At 48.0% G+C, this 12,766-nt stretch overlaps 1 protein-coding gene across 3 annotated transcripts; it reads right to left on the bottom strand.

Annotated features, from left to right (window-relative positions):
- Positions 1–760: 760 nt before the first annotated feature.
- Positions 761–11,215, bottom strand: Mrps10 (mitochondrial ribosomal protein S10). Of its 3 annotated transcripts, none has more exons than XM_050122871.1 (7): positions 11,126–11,215; positions 8,073–8,137; positions 7,923–7,995; positions 4,490–4,626; positions 3,518–3,626; positions 1,469–1,558; positions 761–1,113 (listed from the first exon to the last, which is right to left on the bottom strand). In XM_050122871.1, exons 1-7 carry the CDS (start codon positions 11,171–11,173, stop codon positions 1,030–1,032), a joined length of 606 nt encoding a protein of 201 aa, XP_049978828.1. In that variant the 5' UTR covers positions 11,174–11,215; the 3' UTR covers positions 761–1,029. The 3 variants fall into 3 exon arrangements, with proteins under 3 accessions (XP_049978828.1, XP_049978830.1, XP_049978831.1); XM_050122873.1 differs by having other exon boundaries at positions 7,923–7,992; XM_050122874.1 differs by lacking the exon at positions 8,073–8,137 and having other exon boundaries at positions 11,126–11,191.
- Positions 11,216–12,766: the final 1,551 nt, after the last annotated feature.

The raw sequence follows: 12,766 nt of genomic DNA, 5'->3' as shown, positions 1-12,766 counted from the left end.
GGAGACTCAGTTTAGGGAACAGAGGAGTGAGGGAACCCACACAAGACACAGGCCCCCTTATGCTTTAAAAGCGTTCTCTGGGGCTGCCATCCCAACCACTCTCTTCTTACCAAGCCAAAAGCACATTTCAGCCCAGTGTAGTCTTGCCTCACTCTGGGCTTTACAAGCAACTGAATCTCACAGATAAGTAGGTATCTTCAAATGAGGCGGGGGACACCTATCAAACAAGAACGCAGATCTGCAAGAAACCGAAGGATACTTACTTGTGCCTAGCAGTACTTGCAAGCCCCTGGTTGGATTTAGTCCTTAGTATCCTCCAGTCCTCGGGGCAAAGCTGCAGGGGAGCTGGGTGAACAAACCGCAGGGGAAAACACAAACTCCACAGCGGCTGTGCGCAGTGGCTCTGTAGTCCCTGGGTCACAAGACTCCTGTGTGTCGTCAGGTCACTGACTGACAGCTACCTCCGGGCAGCGCATGCTGGACCACAGAGGAAAACTGCTAACCCCTCAGCTGTCAATTAGCCATAGGTCATTTTGGGAATTTCAAAATAAAACTGTGAAAATGTATCACTCATTTTCTGTAGAATGAACAAGTAAACATTTAAAATCAGGACAAACTCGCCAGGCATGGTGGTGCACGCCTCTAATCCCAGGGTTTAGGAGGCAGAGGCAGGAGGATCTCTGTTGAGTTTGAGAAATAAAAACGAATGAATAAATAAAAACAAAATAAAATCAGCACAATTAGTCAATGGCAGCTATGCAAGTGTTTAAATTTGGATTTTTTATTTTAGGTTATAGACGTCTGCTAATGCTTGTTCAAATCAGAACACAAGCAATGGCAGGTAGAAAAGGACAGCTACAGTGGTTCTTCTGAGACCAAGCTGCCACACGGGCTCCATGCAGCTGCTCAGGGCGTGAGGACTCATCAGCAAAGTCAGGAGGGCTTGGCTTGCCCTCAGCTGGAACAGTCTCCCCGTAAGCCACAGCAGGCCTTCTCAGTTCAGATCCAGGCACAGCGGCATCTCCGAGGCTATGAAGTTCTTTCTTCCTTCTCCTCAGTGAGCGTTTCCCACATTGGCTCCTTGATGTGTTCTGGCAGCTGCTGTATCTGTGTCTAAAACCAGAAACAAACCAAACTGGATGCAGTGTGGAGTTTGAAATGGACCCGCTCTCCTGACCTGTCATGTTTCCCGCTTCTTGCTGATCTCCCTGCCTTCAAGGAGAGAAGGGAGCATAAGGCGTGTGCAGGAGCTGTCTGATCCTAAGAGACCTCCGAGGGAGGGCTGTCCTCTGGTCCCCAAGTCTAAGCAACTATTCGGGGGGCTTCCAAGGTGGCTCAATGAGTAGTGGTGGGGTGGGCCTAACGCTGTGCCCAGTGTGCCACAGGCCCTCATCCCCCCACAGCTAGGAAAAGGCTAGACAGCAAAACAACCCAGCCTGCCCTCTTGAGGAAGGAATTCAAGCCATACCTTTGTTACTTCCATGGCAACCCCCTCGGGTAAGTTTCGCTGGATATACTCCAAGTAGACGTTGGCTGTGCATCCGGTCAAGTGTTTTAACTAAAATGGAAAAATGAAGATGTTCTGCTACAATGCCAGATCACAGATCTTTGTGGGTCTTGTCCCATTGCCACTCCCACCATGTTCCCTTCAGTGAGGAAGCTGTTCTAAGAAATCTCACAGGAATGTCTTTTTTAGACTATCTAGGAGGGCTGGTTCAGTGGTTATGAGCCCTGGCTGCTCTTGCAGGACTCACAGCCTCACAACCTTCACAACCATCTGTAACTCCAGCTCCAGGGGCTCCAGCTCCACCTCTGCCAGCTGTAGGCACACATGACCCAAAGACATAGGCAGACACTCACACACAAAGCAGTAATAAAGCTAAAGAAGCCTTCTGAAAACCATGTAGGGGCCAACAAGATGGCTCAATGGGTAACAGCCCTCTACACCTGATAACCTGAGTATATCCCTGACACTCACGTGGTCAAAGGAAGACCTGGCCACCACAAGCTGTCCTCTGACCGTCACACATGGGTAGTAACATGTGCCCCTACCCCACAAATAAATGTTTTTGTTGTTTTTTTTTATTTTTCAAGACAGGGTTTCTCTGTGTAGACTTGGCTGTCCTGGGACTCATAGACCAGGCTGGCCTTGAACTCAAGAGATCCAAGTGCCCTGCCTCACCAGTGCTGCAATTAAAGGCGTGTACCACCACCATCCAGAACAAAAACATAAACGTTAAAAAAAAAAAAAAAATTAGCGCTCCCTTGACTGCACTTGATGAAGGCGTCAGGTTCAGCCCTGTGTCCTGTGTCCGCACAGCCCTCTCCACACACATGCTTGTCTGTGGGACTGCTGCCAGCTACCACGAGGAAAATACGCCAAGTGAGCTACAAAAGCCTCACTGCATGTCCCACCAATCTTATCAAACAGGCCCCATTATTATTCCCATTTTATAAAGGACGAGTCAGGCGCCAAGACCTCAAGTTCAGCGCGGTCAGTCTGACTCGAGTGTACACGTGAATGGTGACAACGCTGACCGGCAGATGCACGAACAAAGAACAGCCAATGTTTGAAAAGCCCCTGTTGAGGATCATAGCCAGAGAGACCCAGTCAGCCTGTGGGAAGAGCTACTGTCTGCTCTCCTTTAAAATGTGGTATGCAGCCGGGTGGTGGTGGTGCATACCTTTAATCCCAGCACTCCGGGAGGCAGAGGCAGGCAGATCTCTGTGAGTTCGAGGCCAGCCTGGTCTATAAGAGCTAGTTCCAGAACAGGCTCCAAAACCACAGAGAAACCCTGTCTTGAAAACTCAAATAAATTCATAAATAAATAAATAAATAAAATATGGTATACATACGGATATTTTGCCTGCATGTATGTCTGTGTGCCATGCAAACGTGCTGATGTTCTTGAAAGCCAGAGAGGACACTGGAGTTAGAAATGGTTGAGAGCCACAGTGTGGATGCTGGGAATTGGACTCAGGTCCTCTAACCACTGAACCATCTCTCCAGTTCTTCGTTTTGCTTTTTGAGACAGGGTCACTATATGCAGCCGTGTAGCCTCCAAGCTTGACTTGGCCCTCTCATCCATGTCTTACAGTGCTGGGACTGCAGGTGCACTCTATCACAGCTGGCTAGAATTGTATAACATCTACTATTATGCTTTGCTGTTTGAAATGGCCTCCTGTAGCCCAGACTACTACTGAATGCACTGCACACCCAAGGATGATCCTGAATTCCTGATCCTCCTGCCTCCACCTCCTAAGTGCTGGGATTATAGGTGTGAGCCACTGTGTTTGTTTGGGTGAACTGTGTAAGATAGTAACTTTTGAAATGTAAGCAAAATTATTTCAGTGCTGTTTTATTGTCTTTACATGCAGAGCCGTCACCAGCCCTGCTCTTCTTTTCGAAGTTCACACCACTCTAAAGAATGGCTTGAAGTCTGTTTCTCTCTTAGGACAGCTTTCATGGCTGAATGGAAGCTAACGAAAAGTTTCGGTGTGGCTGAAGGAAACCCACCTCTAAGCATCTGTAGAGCGTCCGCATCTCATACTGGACTCTGTGCTTCTTGAAGATGTGCACTGACTTGAGGAGAGTGAGCCGCTCTATCTTCCTCGGTGGCTCATGTCTGAAATGAAGCTCATGAGTCACCGCTATCAAAGCCATTCTCAGTCCACAGCTCAGACTTGCGCGGTTCCAGGCACTAACTGCCACTTACTGACCTCACCTGCAACAGCTGTTTTCACACATCTCAGGCCAGAACAAACACTGCAGAGAACAGGAGGAACCATCCCCACCCCAATCAAGCAGTGCCACGCAAGAATGAGCACATACGCACTTCCCATGCCATCCGGTGGCTCCGAAGTCCCTCCCTCATGTACCAAGTATGCCAGGTTTGAAGAGTGGCAACAGGTGCTGGACACAACTGTGATGCTGTAGTGTTAGGATCATTTATGACACACGGACAATCACACAACAGTCTGCTCTGGAAACAATTTAGTGTTCTGCTTTTGCTACAAGGATAGGCTGGCAAAGCCTCAGACGAGCCATGTTCAACACCAGAAGGAGCAGGTACCAAACGGCAGTTCCAATTTGCCCTGCCGGGACTTCAGGCCTCTGTTGCTCACCTTCCTTGGAGCTCCCAGGGAGGTGGTGTTGCTCAGGGTGGCTGCACATAAAGGAGGGTCAGCCAAAGAGTCTAAGCCTCACTGCCTCCCTCTCCTCAAGATCCCACACAGAAGACTTCCTGGGCTTGCTCACATCAGTGCAATTTCTAGAAACTGTTTCTTTAATTCTCCTGCTCACTCATTCTAGTACTTAACAATTCCAGCAGACACAAAGCGACACTGCTTCTCAGGGTGACACAGGACAGGCTTCAACTTCACCGGCAAACTGATCCTATTTTACAAGCTCAGACCTACTGGGATCACGGTTAGGTCCCTGGCTAATCACACACAGCAGACAAGTCAGGTTGGGAAAGGTCATACTCACACGTTAATGGAAATGCCAAGTTCCTTAGCAGCGAGCACAGCAAAATACTCGTAACTGTCTAACACAGCCTTGTCATGGGCTTTCACTAAAATGGACAGGCGTTTGTACAATGTGTCTGGCTCATCAGAAATGGTTATCTAAAATAAAAAGGAAAGGTTTTGGTTCTTGTGATATTCATTAACAGCAAATTTAACATAATATTGGTTGAACGACTTCAGAGGTTGCTAATAAATGAGAAAAACAACAAGTAATGTTTTAAAACTACTAGTTTAGCTATTTCCAATGTCACACAGATCTGCAAAATGACCTTCCAAATCTGTCAAAATCCACTGGAGAGAGGCCCCGGGTTTCTTGTGAGAAAGGACTCAGGGTCTGCGAGCAGGACTGGAGAGTCGTCCACTGGCAGTGGGACAATGAGAGAGCTCTATGATTTCCCAGCTCGTCCAAGTCCTCGAGTGTAAGGTGGGGCACTGACACCTGTGCTAGAGCTCATGGCATTTCTGCAGGGAAGGGCTACAAAGGCACAAATTAAAGTGCTTACAAATCCTTACACACTGCTCCACAACTGCTAAACTCTGTGGCTGCTATACAGCTGGTTCTAGTCATCCTTTTTCATTAGGGTTATTCATGTGCAGCTGGCCTGCCTTCACACAGAAATTACTCATGACTAATTAAAATGTTATGACACTGGCTGGCCCTTCCCACTAATACCTAAAGACCTTAGAGATAATGGGCTTGACATTTCTGACTTCTTCCAGAGGTGAATTATCCTCATTTCCTTCAGTCACTAAACTGGTAAATGGTGTTACTAATCCAGTGAGTCAGGGTTAAATTACTTCGCCCCGAAAAGAGAGCTACTTAACAAACAGGAAGGCAGACATCTATTCTCAATTATTCCAAATAAGATGATTGGAAAAACAGAATTAACTAATCTTAATTAAAACTGGGGATGTAGAGGAGGGTCTACAGTCCTAAGAGGTGTTGCTTGATTCCTGTAGGGTTTATGTATTATTAGGTTTTATGTATTTATTTAAGTTTTTGTGGCAGTGGAGAGTTCTAGGCAAGAACTCTCTTACTGAGCTAGCCTCAAGCTCCTCTACTGGCTTTTAAAGCTATTGTGAATTTGCAACAAATCTCAAAAAACTTCTGGAGATGTTTTTGAGATCACTGTCAATTTAGCTTGGAATAGTTAAGACATCTAACATTACGAGGTCTGATTTCTCAGAGGTCCTCAAGTGGTCAGGACAAGCAGTAAAGAGACAGTGTTTGTGTGTGTGATCTGTGCGCACACTCCAGCACCACGGCATGCGTGTGGAGGTTGTCTAAGGATCACGTGTCTGCTCCTACTATGTTGGTTCTGGGAAATGAACTCGGTCAGGCTGATGGCAAGTGCCCCTACCCACTGGGTCACCTTCCCGGTCTTTCATGTAATCTAAGAAAACGTTCTAAGTGCACTGACTTGTCTGTGGTATGCCATGGCAGACACATGGAGGTCAGAGGACACTGTGGGTCCTGGGACTGCACTCAGGATGTCAGGCTTTGTGGTAATTACCTTACTCACTGAGTTATCTCATTGGCTGGACCATGTATTTGGAAACAGGGCCTCTCACTGACCCTGGAGCTGACTGGGCTAGACCAGCAGACCAGCCAGCCCCAGGGGACTCCTTGTCTAGTTCCCCTCAGCACTGGGATCCCAGGTATGTGTTGCGCCCCCAGCTTTCCAAGTGTATGCTGGGGATCTGAACTTGGGTTCTCATGCTGCATGGTGAACAGTGCTCCAGTCCTCTGCCGCCTCGTACATACAGGCATGGCCTTTCGCATCTGAGCTGGAGGTCAGCATTTAGAACACTCTCGTTCTTTCAAAGATTTATTTCCTTTTTTATGTATATTGGAGTTTTGCTTGCATATATGTCTGTGTGAGGATGCCAGATCCTCTGGTACTGGAGTTACAGACAGTTGTGAGCTGCCATACTGTGGAATAATCCTTTTGTACACTGTAAAGATTTGTCACTCAAATTGGTTTAGCAAAAATCTGATTGGCTGATAGCCAGGCAGGAAGAATAGATGGGACGACCAAAGGAAGGATGTTGAGAAGGGCAGAGGCAGAGGAGTCGCCAGCTAGATGGAAAATGAGTCAAACAAAATGGGATAGAGGTAAAAGCCATGAACTCAGGGTAGCATATAGATCAATAGAAATGAGTTAAGTTGTAAGAGCTAATTAGTAATAAGCCTGAGCAATCAGCCAAACATTTGTAACTAATATTGAGTCTCCATGTTGGGTATTTGGGAATTGGCAGGTGGGATAGAAACTTCTGCCTACACTGCCATGCTGGGAATTGAACCCTGGGCCTCTGGAACAGCAGTCGGTGCTCTTTACTGCTGAGTCGTCTCTCCAGACCCAATATTTCTACTATTTATGAAGTGAATAAAGAAAAAGAAGCAATTGCACACTATAGATGGCATGACTCCATGTGCCCAAGTAAAATACACATATGGACGCACACCAAACTAAAGAGAGACTGTTTTTTTGAAGGTAGAAATGCAAGGATTGGAATTTTTAGAACTTTAGAAAAAAAATCCTGCTGGGCTGTGGTGGTGCACACCTTTAATTCCAGCACTCGTGAGGCAGAGGCAGGCCGGAGCTCTCTGAGTTCACAGCCAGCCTGGTCTATACTGTGAGTTCCAGGACAGCCAGGGCTACACAGAAAAACCCTGAGTTGAAAAAAATAACAAAGACAACAGAAGAAAAAAGAAAAATCCCAGGTAAAGAGTTAGGAGTAGTGCCACAGCTGTAACCTGTCACTTAATAGAAGGCAGGAGGACGAGGAGTTCAGGGTTAGCCTGGGCTAGACAGCTCTAGTCTTAGACTCTATAAGGTCACATAGCTGTGTCAGTGTGCACGCAGGCTCAACAGTCAAAAGAAAAGACCTGAAGGCTGCAGAAAGGATTCAGCATCACTGATGACCGCACTCCTGAACTCTGCAAGAGCGTGCTCTGGGATGCACACGTCCCTTTCGGACTGACTCTGAGAGCAGGAAAACCAGCACGGCGCTCCAAGGACACCAGGCAGTCTGCAGCGCGCACTCGCCAGTCTGCAGCGCGCACTCGCCAGTATTCTAGGGTGTTTCTGCAGCGCGCACTCGCCAGTATTCTAGGATGTTTCTGAAGCGCGCACTCGCCAGTATTCTAGGGTGTTTCTGCAGCGCGCACTCGCCAGTATTCTAGGGTGTTTGGGAACAGGCCGGGATGAAATAGGCAGGGAAAAAAATGAAACTGTTAATGTAATTCCTTAGCTGCTGCTGTTTTCCGAGATGGGTGCATGCAGCCCAGCTAGACCCTGACCGTGCTGTGACTGAGAATAGCAGACCTCCAGCTCCTAAGTGCCAGGGCCAGAGGCCTGTGCTGCCACGCCCTGCCTCATGGGGGTACCTACCGTAGGTTTGGTCAAATCCTTTGGAACATCCATGTGCAGGTTTGACCATGGTGCCCACTTCATACTGGTGCTGCTGTGAGGGAAAGAGAGGCTCGGTTAGCACAGAGCCCATCTTGTGGTACAATTAAGCACACTTGGTGGCATACTCACAGCAGGAGGCCACCAGTTTGGGCTGTGCTGCTCTTGGGACCATTCACAGACAAATTTCCAAGTTCCTAAGAAGAACGGAGGGGCAGGTGTCAGAAACAGTCAGTTCCCAGAGAACTGGCGGTTTCCACTCTGGGTCAGAAGGTAGGGTCTCAATTTTTCAGAGGAAGAGACTGGGCATGAAAACGGCCAAACTAGGTTTCTTCAAAAGCAAAGCTCTTGTTGTTCTTAGGACCTTGGCTCAGTTCCAGGGCATCTGGTGCCCTCTGGCCTCCATGGGCAACCACAAGCATGCAGTGCACAGAAAACTCACATAAGTAAACACACAGACAAATGAATTTTTTTAAAAAAAAAACACACAACTTAGTTAGGCATGGTGGTGCGTGTCTTTGACTGGAGGTGGAGCAGGAAGATCCACGAGTTCAAGGACAGCCTGATTTACTGAGCAACTGTCTCAGAAATAAACAGAACAACAAAAATCTCTTTAAAACAACATGTCTGTATAATTTAATCTGTTAACAGCTAGAATAATCTTTGCTTGGCTAAAGCACCTTGCCTGTAGAGAAATACAGCACACACCACGCCTATATCCATTATTACAACAGGCCAAGTGGCCCTTACTCAGCACTGCCCAAACCCTTTCAGTGAGCGCCCCCTGGTGGGCTGTTTTAGGAGGCAAACGGCACTGTTTCTCATCCTCTCGGTAATCCTTTAAACTCTCAAGACTGAACAGTGCAACCCTAGAGAGCAGCAAAACAAAACCTTCAAAAATACAACAAATATGAAGACAGCAGGGAGCACAGCAAAGCTTAATCAACCAACTAATGGGTGCATTTACAACAGCCTGCACTTGGCGTAGTAGGGAATGAACAAACTCCTTTAGTCTCAGCACTTGGGAGGCAAAGGCAGGCAGATCTGTGAGTGTGGGCTAGCCTGGTTTACACAGCAAGTGCCAGGATAGCCAGGACCACACAGAGAGACCCTATCTCAAAACAAACAAACCAGAACCAAAACCAGCCCATGCTTTCGTGTCCTTGACTTATGAGTGAGACAACAGCTTCCCATCTTCCTTGCCCGAGAAGCCAGGAAGAGGACCAGGCACAAGGCAGGAGCGTCCATTCCTTACTACGCTCATACAGTAAGCTCTCCTGCATCGGAGATCCCGAAACCTCCCAGTCGCATTCTTTCTCTGAATTACTTGTTTGTTGCGCGCAGCACAACCTGGCCTTGAGCTCCCAATACATCTGCTTTCACCTCCAAGTGCTGGTTATGAGCCATTGCTGTAACCTTTGAGGACATGGGTGTGTGCAGATCTGGCTGGAAAGAGCTTTTCTTATCAGTGCAAAGAGCTCAGTCTCCAGCATCCTATTTTCTGTAAAGGATGTTTACATCTGTGTGTGTGTCTGCATGCATGCACATGTGTGTGCAGGTGCAGTGTGTGGAGGCTGGAGGAAGCTGTAGGGCATCAGCCTCTATCTGTCTCCCCGTATTTCTCTCTCCCATGACCAAACTTGAGTTTTCTTGGCTCGTCTGGAGGAGAGGAAGCTTCGGGGGCCCTCCTGGGACCCGTGGTAGATGGGGTCCTAGGTGAGCACAGAAGCTCTGTGCCTTAGGCTGCTGCCAGGTTGAACCCTCCTGGGGCTGAAGCCCAGCTCTCACAGCTGTGCACTCTTAGCCACTGGCCCAGCTCTCCAGCCCCACAGACGTTTCCTAAGACTGGTGGTGACGAAAGTGTGGCTGGGACCTCGCATGAAACCCAAACTGTCCTCATAGCGCTACCCCCTGACTCGGGGTTTTTCTCCTTTCATCTCTCACGGCTGCATGAGTTATGCTCTAAAGACTGAGGATAAAGCTGCCTCTTCCGAGGTCAGATACTAAAATATCACACTTCCTTAAATCTGCTTCGGGAAACCGTCTTTCTAGGGTGTTAACTATTTACCCTGTGGCGACTCCAAGGCTGGAGAGATGGCTCCGCAGTTCTAGCGGAAAACCTGTGTGTCCCTGAAGGCTAAGAATGCAGTTCAGTGGCAGAACCTTTGTGTGGCGTGGACAAGGCCCTGGTTCAATTTCTATAGATTTTTTTTTCTTTTTTTTTTGAGACACAAGCTCATGAAGCCCAGTCTATTTTTTAACTGTATGCAGCTGAGATGATTGTAAACTTCTGATCAACCTCTCAATTGCTGGTAGTGCAGGCATGGGCCACCACTTCCGGTTTCTGTGCCACCTTTAGGCATTTTAGTCAAGTGCTCCAGCAACTGAGCCCTCTCAGTCCCACCCTTTTTCATTTATTTGTTTATTTCGGGGAGGAGGTGTTTGAAACAGGCTTTCTCTGTGTAGCCCTGGCTGTCCTGGAACTCGACCTGTAGAATAGGCTGGCCTTGAACTCAGAGTTCTGCCCGCCTCTGCCTTCCAAGTGCTGGCCATGTTTCTTTATTTGGGAGACAAAGTCCCACTACGCAGGCCAGGCTGGTGGCAATCTTCCTCTTGTTTTCCAAGTGCGGTATTACAGTGCGAGCCATCACGTCCAGTTCTCAGCTTAATTTTGAAACTACTGAATGGTCACTGGAGAGACTCACAAAGGCTGCAAGGCCAAAGTTCCCCAGAAACCCTAGCTAGTGGTTTTTTTTTTTTTTTTTTAATTATTTTGCGACAGGATCTCAGTATGTAGCCTGCCTGCACCTCCCCCGCGCTGCGACGCCTGGCAGGATTTCCTTCTTCACAGCCTCTTGAGGGCGCTCCGACCACAGCCCGCCCTCGGGGCCCCTCGCGTCCATCCCCCGGCCCCCCCGCCCCCCCCCCTCAGCTCCCTCAGCCCAGGCTGGTTCTGTCTCCTCGGGGCTCAGGGTGTTTCCATTTCCCTTCCTGACGCGGAGGGAGGGTTTCTCAGCGTTCCCGCTCTAGCGACCTACAGTTCTCCTTCCTGTCTCAGCAATGTGTTGCATCCCGAGAACAACCACCCAGGGTAACAGCTCCGGAGGAGGACTCCGAGCCGGCCGGGCAGCGGGTGGCGGCGAGGCCCAGCGACTGCCCGCCATTGTCCCCCGCCCACCCTTTACCTGCTGCAGACGCCTGCACAGAGCCACGCACGCCGCGCGCGCCGCCATCTTGGGCCCTGACCTCCCAGGACCGCTTCCGGGGTCACAACGTTGTCCTCGGACCATAGAGTTCAACGAAGAGAGACAGAGAGTGTATCCTCGTGTTCTGGCACCGAAACAACCATAGAGACGTGGCTCTTTGACTTGTATTGTTTTTTTAAATTTCGACTTTATTATTTATTTACTTATTCACTCATTTCATTTTTTGGATGGGTACGTCGCTTTTGTGGTTTGGATAAACTGGCTTCAACCCCTATCTAGTTACCAAGTTCTATCTAAATTTTCCTTATCCTAAAATCCTGTTTGTCTTAGAGACAAACACAACGAAACACCTACTTGGAAAGAAGTTTACTGGTATTACTGAGTCCAAATTCTTTTTTTTTTTTTTTTCGAGACAGGGTTTCTCTGTAGCTTTGGAGCCTGTCCTGGAACTAGCTCTTGTAGACCAGGCTGGTCTCGAACTCACAGAGATCCACCTGCCTTTGCCTCCCGAGTGCTGGGACTAAAGGCGTGCGCCACCACCGCCCGGCCTGAGTCCAAATTCTAACACTTTACCTTATTGCAAAGGCCATTTTTTTTTTCTTAAAGTTTCTTCACACCAACTGGAATGCCTTGCTTGTTAATGGAAGTTTCTAAGCTTTGTTTTTCAAAATGCCTTCACCTGCAGTTCAACAGATCAAAAAGCTCTACAGTTAGGAGCTTTGGTTTCTATTTAGCTGTGTGACTTTCTTCCATGCTCTGAACCCATTTTCTCGTTTGCCAAGTAGAGATGAGAAGATAAATTATACTTGTGGTAGAGAATTAAATAAGATACAGGTATAGTATTTCATACAACACCTGCCACATAATAAACACCATCATTTGTCACATAAGGTCCCTTCTATGCCCTAGGTCTTAAGAGGTTGTTGGTGAGATGAATAAGGATCGACTTAAAGAGAAGGACACATAGCATCTCAATAAAACTCTGTGCAAATGTAAAGTTGTGTCTCCCACAAGTAGGTATTGGTTGCCTTATTTGGCAGACCAGAGAACTAAGCAAAGAGTAGAATGACTTGGTCCAGATGGCACAAACCGATGAAAGATCTAAGAGTATGACCCACTTTCCTCTCTGCAGGCTGGCCTCTGTGTGGAGGCATTCCTGTGCCTCTGTATGAAAACAAAATCTTCATTAGCACCTGGCTGGACTTGGCTATGCTCCCTGGGCAGGCACACAGAGGCCTCCTCAGAATTTGACTCTCTGGAAATTGTGACTTTCAGGGTGGTCTGTTCTGACAGTGCCCCAGTCTTCCTCTCCCTGTGGACCTAACTTCCTGAGGGTTCTCCAGTGGGTCTCTTGTCCTTCTGGGTGCTCTCAGCAAGGTGACTGAGCTGTACCCTTAATGATGGTTGACACAGCAGCTTGGAAATGACTTTCACCTAGGCTACCTAATCTCATCCCCACAAAAATAATTGTAGCTTAATTTTTAGGTGGGGAAACTGAGGCTCAAAGATGAGTTGATTGGTCAAGGTCAGATGGTAAGCTGACCCATCCCCACCTTCACAGTCCTAGCTCAAGGCCTGCTCTACCCTGTGCGGTGAGCTGGTTCTGTCTATGATGGAGGG

The sequence above is a fragment of the Alexandromys fortis genome, unplaced genomic scaffold (genome assembly GCF_014885135.2).
Source record: "Alexandromys fortis isolate MF-2015 unplaced genomic scaffold, M_Fortis_MF-2015_v1.1 scaffold_212, whole genome shotgun sequence".
NCBI lineage: Eukaryota > Metazoa > Chordata > Mammalia > Rodentia > Cricetidae > Alexandromys > Alexandromys fortis.
Note: the sequence above shows the minus strand (reverse complement) of the source record. Positions and strands in the feature narration are given on the sequence as shown.